General features: G+C 40.1%; 1 protein-coding gene across 4 annotated transcripts in view; it reads right to left on the bottom strand.

Moving 5' to 3' along the window:
* Positions 1-17,465, bottom strand: part of KITLG (KIT ligand) — a 56,503-nt gene extending 39,038 nt beyond the window's left edge. For all 4 annotated transcript variants that reach the window (XM_058805535.1, XM_058805536.1, XM_058805537.1 and 1 more), the window contains exon 1: positions 17,272-17,465. In XM_058805535.1, coding sequence (XP_058661518.1) covers positions 17,272-17,286 — 15 coding nt within the window. In that variant the 5' untranslated portion in view covers positions 17,287-17,465. The remainder of the gene's footprint in view (positions 1-17,271) is intronic.
* Between the last annotated feature and the right edge of the window lie 9,580 nt (positions 17,466-27,045).

The following is a 27,045-nucleotide window of genomic DNA, read 5'->3' as shown; positions in this document are numbered from 1 at the left end:
ATCACAGAATTGTCAACTTGGTTTTAAACCAAAGACATTCTCAGAAAGCCACTGTTCTGTTTCTGGACTCAGAATTTTTTTGATAACATCCCTGATAGGCTGTATCTTTATAGAGATATAAATCCAGAACTAATTTCTCTGACCTGCTTGATATGAGACCTCGTTACAAAAGGGTAATTGGTGAACACAGACTGAAACTAGATGCCAGTATAGTCGAGACTGTGTTTCAAGCTCCTACCTTAACTGTATTACATTTCTATAATTACAAGGTTAGCTGTGATTAAAGAACACTGTTTGGAGCTCTTTGATATGCCAACACCAGTATAAGCTTTGACAGTGCTGATGGATGACAATTTTTCACATCAGTATTGTACTAAATATTGTAAGACTTTTCATTTCCAGACTTTTTATAGTTGCTGTCTACATTAGTGGTCTACAAGAACACTCAGAATAAGGTGGGGAAATAGAGTTTGTGTTAACGATATGGTTTTTATCATGATAAAGATCATGGGATCCAGCCCCAGAAGCTTTCCTCAGTCCCTCTCTCACTGAGAAGGTCTCATGACCCACATGTGCAAATGTGGTCCTCTGCAGTCCATTCAGAATGACTTTGGCATCATCTGCTACTCAAGGCAAATGATATTACTAACCTGAATTCCAACATACAGGGACAGGTCTAGCCAGTCCTCCTTGACAGACATTCACAAGATTGGTATTCTTGGAGCAAAAATCTCTTCAGTAACTTTATCTGCCCCACGCCACAGCCGGTATCAGTTTTCAAAGACACTGTGGGCTTCAGGTAACCCCTGGGATACATAGGGTTCAGATTCCATTTTTTTGTATCCCACTCCTTTGATAAGATAGCTTGTATTTTTAATAGAACTGGATAAAAAGAAATAGAAAGAGTGAAGTGGGATTGGAGGGAATATTCACAAAATCATTCAGGTGGGAAAATACCTCTAAGATCAAGTCCAACTGTTAACTGAGCATTGCCACCATTAAATCATGTCTCAAAGCATCACATCTATACATCTTTAAAATACCTCCAGGCCTGATAACTCAACTACTTCCCTGGGCAGCCTGTGCCAGTGCTTGGCCACCATTTTGGTGAAGAAATTTTTCCTAATGTCAAATCTAAACTCTCCATGGCACAACTTGAGGCCATTTCCTCTAGTTCTATTGCTCCGCTTGGGAGAAGAGAACAATTCTCACCTGGCTACGAACTCTTTTCAGGTCACTGTCGAGAGCTCATCACCCTCCTGAGCTTCCTTTTCTCCAGGCAGAACAGCTGCCCAGCTCCCTCAGCTGTTTCTCTTAAGACTTGTGCTCCAGAGCCTTCACCAGCTCTGCTGCCCTTCTCTGGACATGCTCCAGCACCTCAGTGTCTTCCTTGTAGTGAGGTGTTCAGAACTGAACAGAGGATCTCAAGTGAATCTTGGGAAATTATCCCAGATCTTCTGTTCTGATGATAAAAGCCTGGTACTGTCCAGTGTAAGTGACAGTGGTTTGTAAATGACAGTGGCTTATATCAATGCATTCTCATGGAAAAACTGCTCCTTTGTTTGTGCATTCATAATCCCCTCCTCCCGGTGTGTTGTCTTCATGTACTTATAAAAATCAACCCTACCATTTGAGTCTTTGCTATGCATAATAAAAAAGTCCATTTGACTTTCATTGCTTCATGACAAAAAAGCAACATAAACTCCCCCAAAATCTCATGGAAATAAACAAAATTTTCCCTCTTACCTCTTCTCAGATTACAAATTTTATTTATTTGGTTTCTACAGTACCTTAGCTTCACAGACTCTCTTCTCCAGAAAGTGTAAATATAGGATTGCCCTAACTCTTACTGAGTATTGTTACAACTGTCTCAATGGGTGCAGCACCCAACCAGGCGGTTGCTTCTGAAGTGAAGACAAACAAGACAACACTAAGTCAAGCAACCTTTCAATGGGATCTCTCCTCATTAGTCAGAGCAGTTTCTCCCATTGATAAGTAACTGTTGACATAAAAAGTATACCAAATCTACTTTTCACAAAAGCTGGCTTCTTTGGATATATTCCAGACAGAAGCACCTGCATCAACTTAAAAAGGTTTGAAACAGGAAATAAAAAGTTTTCACTTTGATCCCCCAAAAGCCCCAGTTGAGAACTTTCCAAATTATGATGTAACATGTATGTTGGTGAAGAAAGTGATTTTGTATTTTGTATCTGTGGTTTAACCCCAGAAGGCAACTAAGCACTATACAGCTGCTCATTCAGTCTTCCTCCCCAGTGGGATCTGGGAGAGAACTGGAAGAACAGAAGTGAGAAAACCCATAGGCTGAGATCAAGACAGTTTAAGGGGACATAAAAAGAAAATAAGAATGGTAACAATAGTAACAAAACAATAGTGATATACAAAACTAGTGATGCACGATTCAAGTGCTCCCCACCTGCTGAGCTGCCAGTTCCCAAGCAGCAGTGGCCCCAGCCAGCTTTCCCCCATGAGCATGGTGAGCATGATGCCACATGCCATGGAATATCCCTCTGGCCAGTTTGGGTCACCTGCCCTGGCCACGTCCCCTCCAGATTCTGTGCCCCTCCAGCCTTCTCACTGGCAGGGCATGACAAGCTGAGAAGTCTTTGACTTCGGGCAAGCTCTACTTGACAACTAAAAAGCTCAGCATGTCATCAGCATTATTCTCATGCTAAATCCAAAACACAACACTATACCAGCTATTAGGAAGAAAATTACCTCCATCCCTGCTCAAATCAGGACAAAGAGATTTAAAAAAATAAAACAATGAACCAATCAGTTCGCCAGGCCTGTGGTGAAAGTTTCAACACCAACTACAACACTGATGAAAGAAGGTCATTCTGCTCTACAGCTGTGTTAAATCTTGGATCTCTTGGGAAATAAATAACAGATATTTTAGGTTTCCTTCTATCATCAGTAGTGACACCTAAAATTTTAAACATAAGTAATAAAAACTGTTATTTATCCTTTTAGAATTCAAAAGATGCTTTTATAAACATTATTTTAAACCTAAATCATTACCTTGGGGCATGTATAAAGGATGAAAAGTATTTTTAACATATTGATCTCCAGTAGGATGAGGGAGTGCCATTACACAACTCAGCTGCAGAAATGGGGCAAGGTAATGGTCTTCCATAGTGAAGCCTGCATTTCTGCTCCTTCTCACTATTTTTCATCACAAAATTTACTTTATCCCACATGATGCCTATTAATGATGTGTCATTCATGATTTAGAAACATGATTTTACAGATTAAATGCTATGTTTTTCAAGCACCTTGTACACTGTGCCATAAGAGAATGAATGAGGAAAATTCAACAAAATAGAGCTTGTTTGCCAGAAACAGTTTGACATTTAAATAAAATACATAATCCTTTCCACATTATGTTCTGTCTGTTTCAAACAAAACGTTGTTAGGCAATGAGGTCAGCTTCTGCTCCCATAAACCGCCCCTGTGGACATTTTAGCAATTATCCATAGTCAAGTTTTACAAAAACTGCCAAAGATTTTGGTAAATACTTTGGTAGGGGAAAAGATTAAAAGTATTTACAGGCAAGCCGCTTAAGAGTCAGCATACTAAAAAACCAAAAAAGTGAAACTATGAAACCTGCATCTCCTGTCCTTGGTGTTAAATTTTCATCATCCTTCATCAAGAGATACAAGAAACTCCTGAGGACTTTCAACATGTTGAACATCTTTGTCCCAGCAAAAATTCTGTTCTTTGTATAGAGCATTTCTTGGTACACTAGTTAACCGACCATTAGCCAGCATAATGTCTGTCAAGGTATTTCCCTGGGAAATGTGTAAGTTTGAACCTTACCATTCAAAAACTTGGAGCCCATGATTCCATATTTGTCAATAACCAAACAAAGTTTCATTGAGCTGATCATAAAAACACTGCTAGGTTTCCACTTCCCCTAAAACTATAAATTTCTGAAGTTCCATTAGATCTTGAGTACGTACTTCTTATCAGTTTACCTGAGAAACTGAGCTGCACATAGTAGTGGTGCTCCAAGAAATGCCTGTGAGATTCATACAAGTTTATCTTAGCTGTTTCCAAATAACATAGAGTAAGACAAAATCAGGTTTAAAACACTTTCTACCAGGGAAAAAAGCTTCACAAAATGCCATAACTTTTTCCAGAGCCTGATTTCAACTCAGTTCCCTCATATGTCAGACAGCATTTTATTTCCTACATAATTTGAATTGCGTGTCTTCCTATACATATATAAAACCAAAGTGAACAATTTAGCTTTAAGGTAATGATCTGTAAAAGGATACATTACATTTACACTGTTATTAGAATATAAGTACATTAATAATGGATCTATGTCTTTTGTGAAAAGAATATTTATCCAAAGCAATAGACAAATGTATGAGATTATTCTCAAATGCCTTGAAGCCTGTGAGACTGCAGACAAATCAGGTAAGAGACACATCAAATTAAAAACTAATCTTCAAAACATTTAAGTATGCTTGCAAGACAACGTAAGCACTGGGCAGCCAATAAGCCATTTACCTCAGCAAGCTGGAATTACAAACACATTATGCCTTGTCTTAAAGTAATTACATTAGTATATTAGTAAGAAAAGTCAACTATATTTTTTTCAGGTTTTTGATCTAAACCAAAAGCATTTTCATATGCCAAAAATATTGGCACATGAAAAAAAGTTGTTATTATTATTCTAACTGCATATTTTTACAGTAGAAAACAAGTGTAAATTCCCTTTTCAAGATGTACTAAAATGCATCATGCCATTGTTAATTCTATAAATTCTGTCTGAAATTATTTCCTGAGGCATATGTTGCTGGGTTTTTTTAAGAAAGCAGATTGTCAGAATGGCCATTTTAAGAATTTCAACACATGTGTAACATTTTTCCAGGCAAACATAAGTTTAAGGTAGCAAAAATGGGGTGAGACTGATCAAAATGCTTCCTTTAACACAAAAATCCAGCAAGTGCGTTACTGCATCAGAAACTCAAGCATACTTTTAATTCCTATGCACCTCTAAAAGTGGACACATTTTTAAAGTGTTTTTTCCTGCTAACACGAAAGTGCTGTACAAGAGTATATTTCGGGGATAGTGCATGGAAACTCCACTGGTTTCCAATGGCTAGAGCTGTGCAACAAGTTTAAAATTTTGACTTCTCACCATTGATAGTCACATGGTAAAAGAACAATCTTTCAGTATAAACATCTCAGCTGTCATTACTTTCCCATATAATTGAAGTTCAGCTACAATATATCTTAAAAGTGTTTTCCTTTCCTCTAAGCTAAAGGCTGAATTGTTACAGATGGTAATTTTGGCAGATGGTTGTATATGAAACTGAGTTTATAATTAGGCCAAACCTGACTTGTACAATTAAGGCAATGAAGATTTGAAAAATAAGAAGTGTCAGATCAGTACATGATTAGTCTGGTGCCCACGGAAAACTGAAGAAACCTGGTAATTCAGATTTACAGAATGCATTGCCTATATAAAAATTTCTTCTGAGTTGCATGAATTAGAAGATGAGAAACATTTCATGCACAGAGTGTAAACTGAAATAACCATGGCGTTTTACTTACTTAAGTGTATAATCCCTTTTTCTTCAGTCAAGGAGGCTAATGAGATGGTCTGAAGCCATCTAACAGCTCCCTGCTGCTGAGAGCTGAGGGCTCCTTCCCTGCAGCTTCCCTCCCCCTGACATTCACCCGACCCCTAAGCAAGCCAGTAAATTCATCCAGTGACTAGCCAATTGAGCTGAGAGACAAAAAGTAATCCCTGAGGAATGAGTGGAGGAGGAGATGAGATGTGCAAGGATGAGAAGACTAGGACTACCCCTTTCTGGATGTGACCTCTTGGGCTTGTTCTAACATATATCAAGCTGCATTTCAAGCCATATTATATCTAGTGTCAAAAACCTTTCCAGAGTGGTAATTTTGTGTTAAGGCGGCATTGCCAGTTTTAGCCTCTTCTGTTAAGTATTTATTTATTCTTATACCAAGAAAGGAACAGTAATGTCCAGCAATCATTCTCTCTACTACGTTCTGCATATCATTCAGTAGTTTCTTGCAATCAACTTTCAGTCTCTCATCATATGCAAATTGCTCCCTTATAATGCTTTTGCCTATTTTAAGATCCCTATTTCTGTTATGCTCTTTTTTTCAACGGGAAAAACCAGAACTTTTTTTGGGATGGCTGATGAACGCTATCATAAAAGCACTCCACTTTCGAATTTCTCTTTCTGCTCCTACTGCATCCCAATATGCTGTCTGATTTGTTCTACTATGGGCACAATATAGGGATTTTTGATTCATTCATTTTCCTGACCAAGCATTGCTACAAGAACATAAATAAGAGCTTGGAAGTACCTTTCAGAAGTAATTGAAATGGCCTTTATTAATTCAGTTACAATTAGTTCAAAACATTCCTTCCAAAATGCATCCCCCTTGCTCTCCAACATAACAAACTCCACTTGCCATCATGCCATCTGTTCTCCCATCTCCTCTAAACCTTTACAAAGTTCCTCAGAATCTCTTTTAGTTTCAATTAACCTGAGTAATTTATGTAGCTTGCACATGTTGTCATCAATCTGTGAACCCTATTACAAGATTGAACTATATGAGGTTACTGACAATTGGAGAACATTACCTTTTAGGTTTTTGCCATGTTACAAATTAATGACTTGTTTCTACACTTTGCTTTCTGTCCTAATTAATTTTTTCCCCTTAAACTGTTAAGATAAGAGGGATACACTGTGGGGCTACTTAAGTTTTTTATTAGGTCTTTATTTTTTAAGAATCTAAATAAGTAATTTCCATTTTTCCTCCCTGTTCATCCATTTTGAAACACAAATATATTTCATGCACTGAACGCATTTCTTTTACAGGAACTGGGCTTTTCTATTCCTTTCATTGAACACTATTAATACAGAGTTCCCATCTGCCTTCTACCAAGCAAATTAAATACAGCAAGAGCTGCTAGCAATGCAACAATAGAGGCAAGCTGGTAAGAAAAATTCTTTTCAACTCTGGACATATTCATTAATTCGACAGACAAGAATTAAGAGTTAATGTGTTAAGAGGTACTATATATTTAAGAAAATTAAAAACCACCATGTTCACCAAATCTATGAAGTTATAATCACTTTGTCATTACCTTAAAATTAACCCAACTTACAATTTATATCCTGCCCTTATCTTTACATCTGTTCACACAAACTGTATTTTTAATATTCTGGTGGTTTGTGGGTGGGTTTAGAGTTTTTTTTTTTTGTTTGTTTGGTGGGGTTTTTTGTTGTTTTTATTTTTGTTGTTATTGTTTTCTTGTTTGTTTTTGATTTTGATTGGGATTTGTATAGACTAACAACAAGAAACTCCATCAAAGTGTTTCTCGTATTTCAGTGTTTCCCCACAATTCTGCTATGTGTCCAGGAAGAACAGGCACATTACTACGATATATACCAACATGCAAGTGCTCTCAGCTTACAGCTAAGAGACACAGCATAAATCCCAGCTAACTTCATCATCACAGAATTGTGACTACAGAATTAATATGAATGTCATTCACATGGTACCTTGATGTTTTTATTTGAGTTATGCTAACTAGAGAGAACTGTAAATATCTAATCTTAAACCTGAAGCTCTCCTTGTGGCGTTCCTTAAAAAAAAAACACAGAAATTGTGGGGTAAGCATTCCAAAAAGAAGTTAAATCATTCAGCTTACACTATGGAAACACACACATAACTGGACAGAAAAAAATCTGAGAAAAAAAGCTCCCCAAGTTTGTACAATTTTGAAGAAATATAAATGCCTATTAGATACAAATGCCCATGAAACATGACTCTTACACCAGTAACACAGTATTATGAATTTAGTTAAATAACTGAGATTAAATATTAGCTATTCTCACAGCATCTGCAACAATACAACAAAACACAACACTTTGAAAAAACAGTTCTTTTACCTTTACTTTTACTCATTAAAAATGGAATTGTAAATCATGTGTAGTGTGATACAGAGCTTTACATTTGCTCAAAAGTATTCATGTGAATTAAAAAGAATGGCAAGTGTCAGTAGTGAAATTATTCTGGTACAGGTTCAATAGCATCTTTGTTACAGATGTGCTGATAGAAAACTCATACAAATATTGACACAATATAATGTAGTTTCTTGGATTCTTTTTACACCTAGTTCTCAAATGCTTCTTAGGATCATTCTTATTAAAGAAGACACATTAATTTGCCTAGTCTATTATGAAATTTCTTTGGCTTCCATAATTAATCTCACAGAAAATATAAGCCATTTTTGAGAAGATTAGTGTAAATATCTTCAGAGCATTTACTTTTCAATGTCTGCACTCTAAAATTCCAGTGACTAGTTATGCATTCTCATAATCGATAATTTTTAGCAAGCTTACTTGAGTGACACTTATCAATTTTTAGAGGAGAAAAAATCTTCCCAGTTTTACAGGAATTGCACCATTTACTTTGAAATAAGTAATGGAGTATGTATGTTAAGAAGACGACTCCTTCATAGTGAATAAATGCAAAAAGAACATAATTGTTTGACAAATAGCACTTTGAACAGGTACTAATTCAGCAGTAACTGAAATAGTGTTCTTGGATGGAATTGACTTGTTTCAATAGAAATGAACCAGATTTTAGTAGGCTAAAAGGAGATTAACTTCACATATGTCTCAGGCCATTTGCAAATGTCAACAACATTCTGTTACAGTGGGAAATGACCAACAGTACTGTAGAGAATCTGACCATTACTGGCAAATGTTTAGCTGATCTCTAAAACCTGCATGTGAGAAGAGATTTTTTTTTTTTTTTAATGCACTGAATGAGAAGATAGAAATTCACTTCAATTATCTAAAGAACTTATTAGACCAGAACTTTTTAAAAGCAAAATGGAAGCAGCAAATCAGGTATTTCTCACTTGGTTAGGTAACAGAGCTGAGACACACAGGGGAAGGCAATACCAAATACTTCTAAAAGGATTTCCTTTGGTCTCAACACGTGTCTGACCATTAAAAGAAAAAACCAAACAAACAAAAAAAAGCAAGAATTTCTTAATGTATTAAGAAAACTACTGACTTTACAGAGAAAAAAAAGTATTGTCACTTCTAGAAATGGCAGAGCAGTATTTCAGAGGACTCTTCCTAACTGTAATAATAGCTTGCAAGAATTGTAAAACAAAAAAACCAATATATTCCACGGAACAATGGATTCATTCTAATCCTGTCCAAAGAGACTTTGTTTCCACAGATGATACAAAGTACAGTGACAACAGGTTATTCAGAGGACTAATATTTGAAGTGGGCTCCAAAACGTAATGGGAAATAAAAATGCCAGAAAAAATATAGAGAACATACACTGGAGATGAAGCTTAAGGCATATGTGAGCAAACAAGATGCTGATAGACACACCTTCAGTACTGTGGATACTGGAAGAGCAGAAGTTCTGTTGGCAGAGGTGAGGACACCAACTTAAACACAGTAGATGGTGGGAAAGCTGCACAAAGAAATGAAGCTATTTTCTGTCTTGAGGGGAAGAGGTGATAAACTTGCTGACAATTTCAGATGTGGCCTTGAGCTATGAGGATAAGAAAAAAAAATCCAGAAGAAAATGGATGGAGTACTATGAACACCATCCGACTTGAGATTGGAGTCAATTTTTAAAAAGAGCAAGTTTTTCATTGATTTTTGCAGCCTGAAACACTGGCTAGTATTCCACTATTAATGGAACAAACACTGAATAAATACATCTAAACAGTTTGGAACAGACTACAATTATAGCCAGAAGTTTTAGATAGTGCATGGCCAACCTAGGGCACATTCTTTGTCAGGGATTATAAAACAGAAGATCAAAGCACCTTCAGTGACAGTAATGAAATTTATAGTTTATAAGAAAGGTTTGCATTTCCTAGAAAATAAAGCAACATCCATCAGAATCATTTAAACTGGTGTCAAATACAGCACTGGTAGTTTTTGCTGTTAGAACAGAAATGCAATGCACACATTGCTGAAGCACAGTAACTTGAAAAAGACACCAAATATGAATACTGGAGATAGATTTTTTCCCTCCTTTTTAAAATAACCACCAAAAAGCTCTGTTTATTCAGGAACATTTTAATCCTGAATCTGTTTAATCCAAATGAAAGAGGGTGCCAAGCACTGTTATACAAGCTTCCTAAATTCATTTGGCTGACTAATGGTCCTATTCCTGCATGCTTCAAAGTAGTAAAAGAAAAACAAATCTCAGGAAGAACTGACATTCAGATCTGTATCAGCTTAAAGACATAATGCACGATATTGCCTGCTTGCTATTTAATGCAGAAGACAAATTTTGCTGAGTTCACTTAATAATGAGCAAATGAAGGGTGGAAATTAGAGGGTTGGAACTTAGGACTTTTTTACAATAGATTATTAGCATGTTTAAATTTCAACCTCCCTAAATTTCTAAGCACTTCTTTTCATTTAGTGAATTATTTTGCATATATACAGCATATTATTAATTTAAATGTATCATGCCTGACTCCTTAGTGTCTTACTTCAGTTAGACCACAAAAGCCAGCACCTTGGTATCATACTCCCCTTTTATACAATTATGAAATCTCTCTAAAGAGACAGGAATTTTTTTGGACCAACATGAAATGGTGGAAGAAATTTTCCTACACACTTTAAACCCTCCACATTACAGGCACTTTATAACATCAAACATTATATAGTATTTTATATCAGTATTGTACACTAATATAATATTTAAAGTTTAAATATATTAATTTCTTTTAAATGAAATTTTTATATCTGTGTATCACACCACATTTTCAGAATGTGTTATATACACATCATCAAGTTCATTCTTTTGTCCTGGAACAAGTCTTACGAAAAGAGCTGCTGTATGCCTTGCACAGAGTTCATTTTGTGTTTTAAACAGAGACAGATTGCCAGGACATGCACAACTTGGTTTTACAGTCTGACTTATACTGCCAGAATAACTTTTTTCCAAAAGTAATTAAGAGGTCATGTGTTACTAAACAGACCAAAGAATCTATCCAGTAATGATGTATCATGCTGCAAACATAAAAGGAAGACATACCTTGGTCTGCTGCTACGAAGCAAGCATAAGCTCATGAGAAAAGTTACAAAACAGTGTGATTCATTTAGGAGGAAAGACACTGGAAGGTCATCAGTACAAGTCATCCTGACTACATCAACTACAGAGATTCCAGCCATAGCAAATGCAGAATACAGGTCCACAGTAAATACACTGCATACACTTCACATATCTCTAAAGCTGTATTTATGGTGCTTCTAAAAACTTCTCAAAGTATATCTAAAGAATAGATGACAGAGCTAATTGGACTAAATTTATTCTTGGTTTTAACTGTCAGTGAACTGATGTTCCTGGAGCTGATGGCATCAGAACAAATGAAAGGCAGAAGGCCTGCTAAATAAGACACTGGGTAAGGGATTATCATCACTAAGACATTTAAGGTGACTGAAGCCAGGTTCAGTCACATGGGATTGGCCAAGCTACAAGAACAGATATGACAGACAGACTGATATTTTCAGACACTGACTTGAAAATGCTTAAATCTTTCTGAATGGAGGTTCGAGGGTGGCATGATTCACAATCTGTGAATTAGGTGTTGAGGTCTGAAATACAGTCTCCCCCACATTCTTAGCTCATGTGTAAGCCACCCTCAAGATTGAACAAATAAACCTTCAACAGAACAGCTTCAACAAGATAAACTAGATAGTCAGAAGCTTCCCAGAGACTTAGGATGCTACCCAAGAAAATATGTGAATGTGTGTCTGTCTCACTCTAGTGCGTATGCTCACGTAAATTTTTCTAGATTAGTTTGTCAGTCTGGATTGAATCAAAGTTGTTCACAAACTCAGAGTTAATTGCTGTAGACCATGCATGCTTCCTTTTGTGACAGCCCAGACTAAACCTGCATACTTTGCAGAGCATCAGTCTAAGCTGAAGAATGTAGCCCACCGCCTGGCCCAGCTCCAAGGCTGCCAGGACACAACACCTCTCTCTGACTTCCCAGCTCTGCTGCCTAAAAACAGTGAGAAGCCAGTGAAGGTAGAAGAAGACTGAAATAGCCAGCTGGACTCTTAGAAGTTCTTCACTGGAACATTAACAAGTACATGTGAATGACTGTCATACAGGTGGGAGAAAGGGTGGCTCTTGTGGCTTGGGCTAAATATGATCTTGAGGGTCCTAAACTCAGTTTTCTCCATTGAGTAGGTTTTGCAGCAAAAGTGAAGAAAAACAAAAATAACCAAGTGTTCTTTAGCAGCAATGAAAGTTTAGAGCTGGGAGGTAAGTGAAAGGCTGGAGAGATCCTTCCAGGAGCACTGACCACCATGAAGCAGCAGTTAGCTATTGGCCCTGCAATAAAGGAGCTTGCACTCAGTCCCCCAAGCCTGCAGCACACGGTCTCACTTTTACTGTTGCTTCAAGTGGTGATGAAATAGCTCGAAGATCAGCTTTTACCTCCCCACTTTGCAAAACAGTGTGCTCCACAGTATGGCTGCACAGCAGTGAGAACCATAAGGGACTTCTTCAGGCAATACCTGCAGTGGTATCTTGCTGATGCTACACGTGATGCTATTTCCACCTTGCACAAAAAATTAGCTCTGCTCCACACAGCAACAATAATGGAAAAACACATATAGAGCAGAAAACTCCTAATGAGATTTAAAATCATTACTGTATTCATCTACCTTATATAATTTAAACCTGGTTTAAACAGAAACAGCAACCAATCATTCACCCAGAGGTTATTAGATAAGTGTAGGAAATCAGATGACAATTATTTTCTACACTAATATGATCCAAAGTGTTCATAAATCTGACCTCCTAAACTGGCCTTTATTCAGACATACAGTAGAATTAATGTCTTCATTATCATACTATCAATGACCTCTGATACTGTACATGCTACCAGCTTTAATAAAATAAAATACTTAACACCATTTTTGTTTTCTCATACTTTCATTCACATACTAATAGATGTCTGATACTATTTACATTTGTCAATTAGTAAAACCATCCAGCAAAGAAGCCTGTGTTTCATGTGCCCCCCGCAGCCAGTTATTTCAGCATCGGTAATATTTACGAAAAGTCAGTTTTGCAGGTTTACATATGACTGGGTTGGCAATACAAACACGGGCCAAACAACACAATTAAAAGAGAAGTGCTACTGCTTGCCACTCACCTTACATTCATCCATCTCCTTTTCCCACAAACACACGGAGAAAAACACAACCAACAAAAAACAAGCGGTTTTACAGTGTGTTTAAAAGGCTGACTAATCTCAGGTTTGGCACACCAAAGACCAGGGCGAGAACAAGCACTTTCGTTTTCATGTCAGCTCCCACAACACTCAAATGGAATTGCGTAGGGAGATTTTTCCTTCCTTTGCTTCTAATAAATGGGTGTTGTGTTTACATGCCGCATTCTGAGCATTGCCCATCCGAAGCCAAGGGCTGCATCTTGCCAACTCTTAACTTTCGTACAATATGGTGATTGCATGAGCCAGCATACCATTAAATCACATAACAAAACTTGGATAATGGCACTGTCAGCTTGCAGAGCCGTACCTGAAGGACTGACATGCAGTGCATAAAGGGAAAAAACAGATTTCAGTGCAATGGCAAAACTGGGTCAGGAGAAGACTGGGTTACTGGCCTCACTTGAAACGACAAAGCCACGTGCTAAATAGTTCACAGAGATAAGAACTTGCAGGTGCATAATAAAAGCAGTTGAAGAAAAGAAATCAATAAAAATATCACTAAACAGTCCTTACAAAATGCTCCCCCACCCCTGAATCTTTCAAGGTCATCTGCTGTTTATTCTCCATACCACTCTTTATTCCAGGATGTTCTTTCCAGCTGCAGTACTTGCAAACTGGATTCCCTTGAACAGAGTCAAAACCAGGGGAACAGAGACCTTAGTCCATTGCCTAATATGAATTGCACAGCATCTTTATGGCTACAGCAAATTCTCTTTTCCTATTTAATGAGCAGCAGATCTATACCTGCCATGAGCTCCAAATATCTTCCAGTTCCTAGTGTTCATTTTTTTGCAGAATGAGCAAGAAAGACTGATGATCAGAAATCACTATTTCACCTAAAATCAAGCTCACACCAAGGTATCAGGTATCTGATTTGCATTTCTGATTTAGCCTGCTGACAGGAGACTAGAAGTGCCAATTTAAGTACTAACTCTTTTTCCAGGTACCAATCCACAATAATTTCTACAGAGGCTTCCACTTTAGTGACCCAAACATACAGACAGGACAACCTAAGATGGTAATTTAACTGCCAACAATAAAGCACACGATCAGAGGCAGAAAGCTCTGCTGAAATCTAAGACACTTTCAATACTGAGGTTTCTAAGAGGATGTGCATCTAACTTACTGCAGGAGATCAAGTGCCCGAACCGTGTATCTGTGATACCTTATCAGCCTTCAGAGCTACCCTACAGGTGACCCCTCTTTGCAACATATTTCTTAGTAACTTAATCCTATTTAGGTTGTCTTCAAATCACACAAAGAGCAACCTAATCAGAAAACTGCTACATGTTTTTGCAAGATCATATCACACTGGCATCACTAACCCTGTTTTATTCAAATTGTAAAAGGCTGTCCAGACATCAGTGACATTTTATTTGTTGCCATATTAGCATGCAAAAGGACATAAACTCACTTCTGATAATAGTTTTAATTACTAAGTATTTAAGCCTACAAATCCTCTCATCCAAGTAATCCTTCAATAAGATTAATTCATGGAAATAGCCTCATTGAAAAAGGATTTGTATGACTGAACCCTAAATGCTTAATCACTTCTTTAAGGAAATCATGACTTGTAAAGAAAAATCCAGGTGTTGGTATGTTTAAAACAGGGGGGTTATGTGTCCATCAAAGCACGGAGTTTCATAAACATCACTTCTAGGATTGACACTGTTGGGGAATGTGCTCCTGCAGTTCCTGTGGTTTCTCAGGTTAAGACTGATTTAAATAAACGGACCAACTTGCTCACATTGAGTCTAGTGCTCAACAGGACTCATCTTTCAGCACTTTCGTTGTGCTGATGTATGACTCAGCTACTCCTTCAGCTGCACTACTTATATATTATCACTGTGCAACATCACCTCAAAGATCAAAATCCCTGATTTATTTTAAACAATATCCAGGCATAACCAAGTGTTTGCAAGGCTCAGCAAGTGTGTGGTTTTTGCTTTCTGTACTATGTCTATTGCAGAATATTTTATTGTAAGAAATATTAACCTTTTTCCCAGTTTTCTGATCTTGTTCTCTCCATTATGACAGTTACCAGTCTAGACAGTGACTGAAGTAGCCACAGAGAGCATATAGATTAAGATTTACTTTATAATATGTCGAGTGCCCTCATGGGCTAAAGCTCTCTTCCTTGTACCACCTTCACTTGCTCGCTCTCTTTGCGCAGGGTCTTCATGGTATTGATGGCAAGTCTTCTTGAAGGATGTCCTGCTCTGATCTCCTTGGAATGATTAATGGTTTGGTATCACATTTGTTTGCTACTCCTTCAAATGTAGGAAACAACCCCTTGGAGAACTAGGAGTCTGTCAGTGCCTCCAAAAAGCAGGAAGCATAACTGCTTGAAGGCTGACAGATGCTTCACCACCATGACAAGAAGCTGCTCCACAGGCTACAGCTTGTGAGTCCCTGAGTCAAGCCAAATGGTCCTGAATGCCAAGACTGCCTGTCTTTCCCAGTTTACTGGGAGAGATGGATTGTTCCTGCTTTGCTCTGAATTTGCAAAAGTAGTCTGTTGACTTTTATAAGTTTACAGTTCAAGTGTAATAAAATGCTTCACTGCTTCCACTCATAAATCCTCATTCGTAAGCACATAAACATGACTCTCAGACTTTAAGAGACCCTTCACAATTAATAATCTATTCAGTACATTTAAATAATTGTGTATACAGGATCTGAAACATCTTTGTTCAAAGTATCTATAGTAATCTAATGTGAATAACAGCAATGGATACACATTGCTAAAATTCAGAGCTGATAACTTAAGATAAAACCCCAGTGTACATCAGAATCATAAAAATTAAGTTTCCAAGTTTTAAGTCCTTAAACATGGGTACATCCTCCAGTGCTTCGATCAGGTGAGATTTAAATATTTCAGAATGTGAGTATCTCTAATTCCTCTCATCTCTTGAAAAATTATTTAACTACCCAAAATACTTTGCTAAGATCTTTTTTTTAAAATATGTTTTATGTCTTTTCCAGCGACTTCTGAAGTGTCTTCACTGGTGTGTAGGTGACCCAGCAATTGCCAAGAAACAGACGAAGGCAAAACTATCTCGCTTCTAACGCAGCAATGTAGGAGGAGGGAAAAGCCCCCAGCGCAGAGGCAGCGGTGTGCGTGTCCATGCATTGTTCTCTCCCGGAGCAGTCCTGGCTCTCGCTGGGGTCTGCCCGGCTAGAGGGCATCGGCACCTTGCAAAGTCCAGCCTTTAACTTTCTCCCGTTAGAGTTTCCTTGAGCCACTTCTTGTTACAATTTTCCACTCATGTCTGTCCCTTGCTTCCTTCTAAAAAACGCACAGCGTAGTGACTGAAATCTCTACAGAACCTGCAGAGATACTGGCAAGGGCCCCCGCAGCGGCACTGAGCGGCACTTCCCGGCGGGATGCGGGAGGGCGAAGGGCGAAATGCCGGGGTTCCCACAGCACCCGCCCGGCGCCGCACGCTGGAGCGGCGTGGGGGAGACACCGGGAACCGCAGCCACTGCACTGCTGCCCCCCATTATTTCATGTTCTCGCACTCGTCAGGGAAACACAGACAACTGATTTACTACGGCAATTTTCCCCAGTGCCTTCCGAGATCTCCCAAGGATCGGCCGCTGGTCCGGCCGTTTGCTGCAACTTTTCCACGGGCTGCGGAACGCCGATAGCAAGACCGGGCGATATTATTTTTTCTCCCCCTCACCTCGCTCCCCCAGCCCGTTCCCCGGCGGCAGCGGCTCCCACCCCCGGCGGGTCCCCCCCGCCCGCCTCTCGGACAGCCCGGGAGCCGCCGCCCCCGCGGACGCGCACTGCCCGCCCGGCGGCTGCCCCGGCCCGCGCCCCCTCCGCGCCCGCGCCCGCGCCCGCGGGCCCAGCCCCGGCCCCGGTGCCGGCCCCGCTCCGCCGGGAGCCGCGGGGCAGCCCCGTCCGCGGGCAGGTGGGTACCCCGCCGCCGCCCGGCCGCACTCACTTGTGCCTTCTTCATAAGGAACGGCAGCGCTGCAGTCCAGCCCAGCCGGCCGTGTGCAAACTCCCTTCAGCGGAACTGTAGCTCCAGCATAATGCAGCAGCCGATAGTCCACGCATTGGGGTTGCCCACGGCGAGCCCCGCGCTGCCTCCGCCCGTCCCGCCGCCGCTCCGCGCGCCCCGCTGCGCCCCCTCCCCACGGCCTGAGCGTCCGCGCTCACTGAAGCCACCGCCGGCCCCCGGCCAGGTCTTTTATATCCCCGATCTGCCTCCAACGGCGGCGGCGGCGGCAGCCCAGGCAGGACACGCCTTTCCCCTCCCTCCCGCCCTCCCGGAGGACCGGGAGCCCAGGCAGACCCTGCGGGGCGGGGGAAACCCGAGTTAACTCGGGGCAAGTTGGAGGCAGGAACAAGCCGAGCCTGCCCCTCGCCAGCGCCGGAGGGGAGCGGGGCCGCGGGCGGGCGGGGATGCGCAGGGGGTGTGGGCATGCGGGGCGGGGGGCGCCGGGTGCCGGCCCCGGGGCTGGGCGCAGAGGGCTCCTCCCGGCCGGTGCCGGGGCGTCCGCCGTGCCCGGACGGGCGATCCCAGCCGATCCCCCCGCGGGGAGCGGGGCGGGGGTCGCCGGCCCTGCCCGAGGGGGCTCTGGCAGCGTGCAGGGAAGCCGCACGCCGCCGCGGCATTCGAGGTCGGCCAGGCTGCGGGCGCCGAGCCCAGTCCTTGGGTTGGGTCCCCCACCCACGCTGGGGTAAAGGGGGGTGCCCCCCGGCTGAACCCGCCGGCCCGGGCCGCGGCGGGGAGGGCAGCGGGCTCGGAGGCTGGCGGCGCTCCCAGCCGGTGCCCGGTGCTCTCGGCGCAGCAGCCGCTGCAGCGGCGCGCACGGCCGAGGTGGCGGCCCTGGGCTTGTCATTGCCATTCCAGGGCTGCTTTCCCATACTCGGTGAACGCAAGTTAAGCACTGGGATAAGCGTTTCAGCTGGAGCTTAGAAACTCCTGTACCTGCTCCAGACACAGAAAAAATTGTTGAGCAGTGCCTCCTAACGCTTCTTCAAAGGTGATCCTGCGGGTCTTTTTACATGCTGTTACAATTTGCATCCCATGTAAATAATGCATTAGTGTTGGGTGTGGAAAAGCGACTTTGACTTACTGCTTGGAGTCTTCTGGCCAATCCATCACAGCAGTAACCACAGAATTTTAGTCCTCTTTAGAGCATGCAACTCCTAAGGTTAATACGAATTAAATTTTGGGTGTGAATTAAATGGAATGCAGAGCAGTTTATGGAACTGGTATCTCCTGAAACAGCCATACTAGGTGGAAATTTAAAGAACATTAAAATGAAGGAAGAATAGTCTGACCCAGTCAATGGTCATTTCCTGAAGGAGATTAGAGTATACAATAAGAGATTTCATTAGAAAGTCAGTCTAATATGCTTCTGGAATTAATGATAAGTTTTTGTAAAGACTTGATTTCTGCCAAAGTAAAGGTGAGCTGTTCAGGTACAGAAAGGATTTGAACTCATCCCCAACTTTGCTATATATTTGGATAAACATCTAATATAATTTTTCAGATAAAAATCTGCATCAAATCCAGGAAAATGGGTCAATAATTTTCTTTTACATCATGACAATACTGATGGATTAATTCCCTTTCTGTCAGTTTTTTTTTGCATTTCATGATTATTACTAAGCTGAATTTGTCAGACTTTTAAATGCATGTAGAAATAGTCTCTTCCTTTAAAGCAATAGGTAAGCAGTGAAAGGGAGGAAGACTGTAACAACAAAAGAAATCAAGGACCTCATTCACTGAAAGGGTGGTTTGTGTATCATCTAGCAGTGATCAACCAAATCACTTTCACTGTCTACACATTTAACTAAATAGAGCCAGGAAATTAAAATGTTATGGCATATTTTCTCCTTAGAACAGATGACCAGTTTAGTCTCCTGGGGAGAAGGCCTGGAAAGTGTGAAAGAGCAGTCTGTCACAGCAGTTACCAACCTTATGGAAAACGCTTCTGGTCTTTCTCTGTGTTGAACTCTATCACAGTTCACCATTAGTCATGACAGGAAAAATTTTGTGGATGCCCTGTATCCAGTTACATTATTGGTAACTGTGCAGAGTGAATAACACTCTTGGGCATAATTAAGTTTCTTTACCACCCTGGCATCATGCACACTTTCTCTCCCCCCTTTCCCAATCCGACTACTTGAACCTGCCCTTGTGTTTAATCCCAACTATAGTGAAGTAGTGCCCTTTTCATCTCTTTCTTTTGTGTTTGCAATTTTCAAGTGTATTACTGCTGACACTGTCTGTCCTCAGTTTGGTTTGGGAAGGCTTTTCTATGAAGTTCAGAATTTAATAGTTTAAATCATTAATATCTTGCGTCTGGATCCCATAGGAAAGCATGTTTTATTAGTCTTGCCCATTTCCAACATAGTACCAACTTTTCATTTCCTAGAGGTGAGAAGTGATTAGCCATGGACTGTTAGTGCATTGACTGGTAGCTTTCCAAAGCCAACTGCAAACCACGTTTAGTCTTCTACAGCCTACCTTATTTGCATTTCTAAATGCTTGGGGGTGAACACAGGCCCTGTCATAGTTTTCTACAAACCTGTTCCTTCACAGGGAAGATATGGAAAACAGTGCTAGTTATGCCAGCTCTTCACAGGATTTAGTTCCACCCATTCAGCAGGATTGTCCTCACCAGGAATACTGTTTGACCTGTATGGAAATACCAGCAAACTGAAAATTAAGCCTTTCCAGTCTAACATGAATGGAAAAGCCTCACCATCTTTACCAGCTGAGAAATGGCTGTTAAATGGCTAAAATGTTTTTTTGGTCTGTAATTTTGTGGAATATCTGCTGTGCCTTCCACAGCTTCAGCTCTGCACTCATTCTGTTGCTAGCTTGGCTGCTGGCTGGAACAGCTGGAATTTGGGAATATGCAGGATGACATCCAGCCTCGGCCGCTGAGATTGCTGGATTAAAAACTGTTCTGTGTCAACTTGGAAAATTGAAAAAATTTCTCCTATGAAACCATTTAAGCTGTGGAGGCAAACAGCAGTGTGTGAGTATTAGAAAGACAGCACACTAATCCCGGCCAATCGGTTTCAGCCTGAGCATGTGGGCGCTTTGCTGGCACAGAGACCTGGCCTGTAGCATCAGCTCAGTTAAATCCCCTCTCACCAGTCTTTTTTAAGGACAGAGTACTAAGTACACACATTCCTAACCTACTTCAGACACACAGAATTGAAAAAAATATATTTAAAATGGAGGTATGTAGAGCCAAGAAACTCAAAAGATGGCCTCAAACTTCTTTAGGTTTTATTTACAGAAGTATGTGATTGTAGTGGAATGACTTTCTACAGAAAAGACAAACCTTGCAAGATTTACAGAAAGTTACATTAATTTCTTTGACACTGAGGAAGTACATTGGGATAACTATTTCCCTAAGAAGTCTTTTATCTTTGATACCACAAAATGTTCTAGGTGTTGTTCTGTGATTGTGAACTTGTACATTCTAATTTCGGAGCACAACCAAAACCAATATTTAATATTCAGTCAAAGCACATATTTTGAATTTTTAATTGAGCCTTATGTTCAGCAGTTACAAAGGGACTGTTAGTTTATTCTAAGCATCATACATCTTTTGTGCTGTATACAAGTGACAGGGAACTTCTGCTGATATTCAATATCACTGGTCAGTAAGTGAACAAATGACTGAATCAATACTTACTCCACAGGGACATGCACACCCCCACAGAGCCACTTTTTATCTCATTGAGCACCATAAGAGCACAGGATTCAGGTGTATTTTTTTCATTCACACGACCTGCCTCTAAAGATTGATTTACAAGAAGTGGTTTCCATGTAACTGATTCTTCGTAATATATTAGTGCAGACTCAGATTTTAAGGATAATTAAGTTATTATATGGTGAAATCACAGTTCATTTGGCAGAGTAGTTGGCAGACAGCTGTAAGGACTTAAAGAGCACAGTTGCCTGTCTCAAACACTGTTAGGGCCACAGGAGGACTTTTTTATGAGATAAGCACAGAACGAAGCAACAGGATGGCACTGACTCCAGGCCTGGTGGAGATGAGATCCTGGTTCATGCATCCGGACAAAAATTCCCTCTGTGGCAAACTGTAAAGAGGCAACTTCTCATACACATATCACTGGCCAAACAAGGACCACCTCAAGTTATGGGACAGATGACATCTCTGACCACCAGCAGCCACTGAAACCCCCTGAAAATGCCTTTGTGGATGCTTGGAATTTAGACTGTAAATTAAGCCACCACAGGGAACTAGAGATAAGAAAAACATGGGTTTATCTCGGACCAAGGGGGAGCTTAACAAGCTGGGGGAGAAGAATCTATCACTGATAATGGACGTAAAGAATGCAGAACTTACAGACCACAAGGAAAGCCAACTCAGCAGCTGTGCTGAAATCAGCTCAGACTGGGTAAAAGTTAATTTTGGCAGGGGGAGGTAGCAATCACTGACTATCAACTCATCAACTCAAGAAACCCACTTAGAAAAAAAGACTGAGCACAGGACTAAGCAACTGTAGAAGTGAGGGAATAATTTAACCAATAGAATGAGAGAATTTTGTAGCCAATCTGTATTGCTTTGTTTCTTAAAACGTACAAATGGTGAAGTTTTGAATGACCTTAGAAACCCCTCCACAGAGAAGCCCAGGGTGAAGAAGGACAAACAGAAACACTCACTGGATCCATGGGTGGTGACTATTTTCTGCTTGAACTGTCTCTCTCTTCTCCCACCCCATGCCTCTTTTCTGTTTCTTTCTATCTCTCTAATTTACATTCATTGATAAATCAAATCTGTGTTAGTGACTTTGGCATGTTTGTACCTTAATTCAGGCAGGGGCATCTCTCACTAATCAGATCTTAACACCAGCTGAGGGAAAATGCAATATTCTGGATGAACAGAGATATCTCTGAAGGAAAAAAAAAAGATTGAAATTCAATTATTTATTATAATGACAGAATTTGTAGCTCAGTGTCTCATTATGATGCTTCTCCAAACCCATCTAAATGGAAAAAGAATCAAGCAGTACATCATAGGAGTGGAGCCAGGGAGCTTCAAACTATCAGAAATCTGTTCAAGAAGTGCCAGTGAAGAAGGCTGGAGTTCCATGATTGTGTGTGAGATTTATTTGGCCCAAAGCAGATATGGAGACAAGCAGGTAGAAAAAGCTAGAGTGTAGTCTTTGTTGTCAGTAGAAGGAAGGTGGGCTTTGTTTATTTGAGTATGATCCTGGTCTGAAATACTGATGGAGTAAAGGAATGATGGATTTTTATTGGAAGTTTAAAAGTGCTTCTGTCTATTTAGTTTAATTAGCATGCAAAGGATACTCTGTTTTACTAAGAGAAATTTTTGGCAAGGAAGACAAGCCCAAAATAGGCAGTTGCACTGATGCTGTTCAAACTCAATCAGAGCCTGTAAAAATATAGTTGTAGATAGTAAAAAGTAACCATTATCTGACCTACATGGAATCTTTTTTCTACTATTCTTTCATTATGCTACAGTTTTAGCCTCTGAAGATCTCACTGGTATGGGTGGATTCTCAGCTAAGAAAAGAAACTCGAAGAACAAAACCTGGGAAAAGCTGATGCTGCTTAAGTTTTCTGATGCTTAGCAATCCCCTTTTGGCTTCTAGTGACCCTCATGATGTTCACAGATGTTAGCAGAAATGTGAAGCTCCTTGAAACTTGTGTAAAATTTTTCAGCCACTAAAGTTCCAAGAAGATCAGAGGACAGCAGCATTTCAAAGATTTTTTTGGTCTTAACTCTCAGAGTTTTCTTCACATGTGTGCCAAGAGGGATCGGAATCTGGGATTGCACTAAAAAAACTAGTCTTTTGAAGAATTACTTATGTGTGTGCTCCTGAAAGATCGGGGCATGCCTCTGTTTCCTTCTGTTGGGGGGGAGGTAACAGGGATAAATGCTGTTGTTCCAACTCTGATTCTCGGCATTTAAAAGGAGACTGGAGTATACCTGAGGATGGACAGATCAGCTGTTTTCCAAGCCTCGGGGCTGTGTACACCATGCTGTGGTAGTTGCTAGTGGTTATGTTCAACAGTGTTCAGCATGACTCAGTTTACCAGAGTACAATCAACACCATTTTTCTTTCTGAAATGATGGTATACCGAGCCCACAAGGATGATTTGCTCTTCCTTGCAGAGTTTTTTGTGTTGGGTTTGGTTAGAGTTTTGGAGAGCAATGCTCAAATCTCTGATCAGCAGATGCAGTTTTTTGCCCTAACTCTGAAAACTATTCTCTAGCTGAAGTTTACCAGTCATCAGCTGAGGGGTGTCCCCAGAGATGTTGAATGAAAATAGAGCAGTTATTGTATTCTACAGATAGCAATTTCTTCAGAGCGCTGTAGTTAATGTGCCCACATCTTCCAAGGAGCATATCCAAGGAGAGTATAAAACACACTGCCTACAGCAATCACAAGGACTTATAGTTACTGTATTAAATAACCATTATTTGCCCAACATTCACATGATTTTTCACTTTCTTGGCATTTCCTTTGTTTTCCAATTTGTGAGAAAAATAAGATAATTATGCACTTCAATCACCAAGCCAGGCAACATTGGAGGTAAGCAGGTTCAAGCTGATACATCCCCTTGAACAACTACAATGCAACTTGATGTTTATTACAGGACAGGACAACCACTGCTTATTACATCTAAAATTCATGTTTTCTGCCTTTCATGAGATCATGCCTAATGTATAAATTATAGCTATACAAGCTCAATAAAAGGTGCTACTTTGCTTGTACAATTCTTTTTCCAAAGAAAACAGTTTATAATTTGTACCATAATAATGTAGCTCCTTGTTATATTCACATTTTGATTCCAGTAATTTGGAAGTGATAAATGTATGACAAATAAATATCTCTGTTCCTAGATTTGTTGCCTGCATCTCTTGATTTGCATTGGTCTGTGTCGTCTTAGTTACAGTAATTACAAACCTAGGGAGTTTCACAATAAAATGGGTTCATTTGGAAACAAAATGCTGTGTAAGTGGTATTGGATGTAAATATTCACTGTTTACAGGGAAAGCTGAGACTTTCCTCTTCAATGAAAAATTGACATTTTTTTTCTTAAAATTCATTTAATCTGAAGGAAGGGGGAGGTATATAGTAACATGTAGAGTGACCTCACAGCCATATAATGTCATCCCTTTTCTCTTCATTTTTATAAATTCTGGTTGTGTTAGAACTATAGCAAGGATTAAAACATAGGTAGGAGTAGGACTTCCTAGGCTTGATTCATGCCATCAAGAAGAGCTGCGTCATTCAGTCTTTGATTTGAACATTTATCCATTTTCAGCATAAAATGAGTTAACCTTCTTGCTCTTGTTCATCTATGGGAATGTTGCTTTAGAATTTGACTCGTCTCGTGGTTGGAAACCATATTTTAATTTGAAGCCTAATATATTCATTGTTGATTTATACCTGTTTGTTCTTGGGCTGAAGTTCTGCTTTACCGTAAATAGCTTTTTCCTTTCTCTACTGCTTTTTGATCCTCCTCCTCAGCCTACTGACAATATGTACACTAATAAATGAAACAGAGACCAAGCCTGAGCTCAAGTACTGGCATGCAATGGTCTCTGCAGCTTAACTTTTAGCACTCATTTTGGCATATGTTCAGTCCAGCCAGCATTGTGATCTCCAGGCCTGAGCTCAGAGGAAGAGTACAAGCCAGGGCCTGTTTTGAGCACGCAGTTTCTGGGGAAGGAAGAAAGTTTTGCTGTGTGGATGCAAACCATCCTCTGCCACTCACCCTGGGGCCAGAGAATGTGTCCAGGCCTAGAGCCGTGGTTTGGACTTTCTCTTCCAGAGCAAACACTATAAATAGTATTTTCAAATTATACTGAGAAAAAAAAAAAAAACTGGTAAAACAGATGTCAGGAAATACCCAACCACAGCACCTGTGCTGTAAAAGCCAACCTTAATTCTGGAATTTCCTCTGTTTAGAGGTTTGGAAATTCAATCAAAGCATTCTATTAACAAGAAGAAAGGGAAGAATGCAGAAATGACCTTATGCTGAAGGATTGTCTCCCATACTAAGGTGCTCTGCTCTTGGAGCTCACTGAAGGAATGAGGTCCTGCTGTACTGACAAGGTGTTATGGTGCGCTGAGGAATGGTCATCATCCTGCATTACTTCAAGGAAACACTTGGCTAAAGCTTCTGGAGTGCTCAAGAAGGGAGGATGGGGAGACCAGTCAGGGAATCTACATCCTTTGCAGGATAAAGAGAGAGGAAAGGTAGAAAGTTAAGGATTTTTTCCATTTACAAGGAGTCACTGTCACTCAGGTGTTTTCAGTGCTGCTCTGGAGAGACACTGTTCAAAACAGAGGTCTGGTAAGAGTGATAAGAAATGTCTGAAAATAATTTTTTGTCCAATAGTTTAAATCACACAAACTGATGGTTCAGCTTACAGCATAATGAAATACAGAACTAAACTCTTTTAGTTTGACTTTCATTTTCATTAAGATAGCAGCACTAATCCATGCAAAACCCTGAGATCTGACAGGACACGTCATCAAGAAATGTGAAGACGACATGTTTCTCCCACCTTCTCAGATGGATTTCATGTGGGGTTAATGATCATATTTTATAGAAAACATGCCACCTGTACATTGAAAGGATGATGTATTTTCCTGTTCATCTTTCTTAAGATTTTGTGTAAGAGTGGTAGTTCTCATTTAATACATTCGATCTGTGAAATGTACTCATTTAATACCTTTAATAAGTAGTTCGCTCATTTTAAAAAGTGGTTAATAAAAAGGAAATGGAGTTCAGTCTGTTTTCATTTATGAAGTAATATGAATTCTAAGTATTATTGTTATAAGGAAAAAATCATGTTGCAACCGTTTCCCCAGAGTTTACAGCTCTGGATGACTGTGTTAAATGACTTTCACTTTCTTTCTTTTTCTCTCATCATGCAATGCTCTCTGACAGCTGTTTTCAGAAAGGTTGTTTTCCATATTTTCTTCTGTAGTCATAGATTTAGTAAAGGGTTATTTCAGAAAGCATTAGGAAAGCATGAAGAAAAAGAGAGGAAATGCAATGAAACTATTTTTGTTATCCACTTCATTTTAATCTTAAAATTTTCTGAAGTTATTCTTCAATTATTGTATTGCTATCAATTTCCCAAGCTGACTATTAATCGTGTAAAATATACACCTTTCTATTTTAATCCAACTAAATCCTTTCAGTATCATTTAGTTACCTTGTGTTCTTTAACTATTGTAGAATTTACAGAAGTGCACTTAGTGTACTTTTGGTGCTTAATTGTTTGATACACATCTAACATATATCCATTTATATTTTCTCTAGACCAATAATGTAACCTTTTTAGTGCCTTTTTACAGGAAAATCACACCACGACTTAAATAAATTCCATTTTCTATCTTTTATCATAGCTTACCCTCTTAAAAAGAGGCTGAATGAAGGCATGCTTTTTCTGTCAGACAGGAAAGGAGTTCATGTAGTGATGCAGACAGCATACTTCAGGCTGGTACTGGAAATTATATGGTTAAATCTGATGGGAGCCAGCAGCTAAAAATTTCTATCAACAAATTCTGCTGCTTCTAATGTCAACCTTTCCTCAGGAGCTTTGGCCTTCTGTGCTTGAATGGCCTTTCCTCCTCCTTCTTCTCAGACTTAGCCCTAGCTGTCCCTGCTTCCCTGTATATCCATTTGTATAGAAGGAGGAGGGTATCCTTGCCAACTTCTTGCCTC

This window comes from Ammospiza caudacuta, chromosome 5 (assembly GCF_027887145.1).
Source record: "Ammospiza caudacuta isolate bAmmCau1 chromosome 5, bAmmCau1.pri, whole genome shotgun sequence".
NCBI classification, from domain to species: Eukaryota; Metazoa; Chordata; class Aves; order Passeriformes; family Passerellidae; genus Ammospiza; species Ammospiza caudacuta.
Note: the sequence above shows the minus strand (reverse complement) of the source record. Positions and strands in the feature narration are given on the sequence as shown.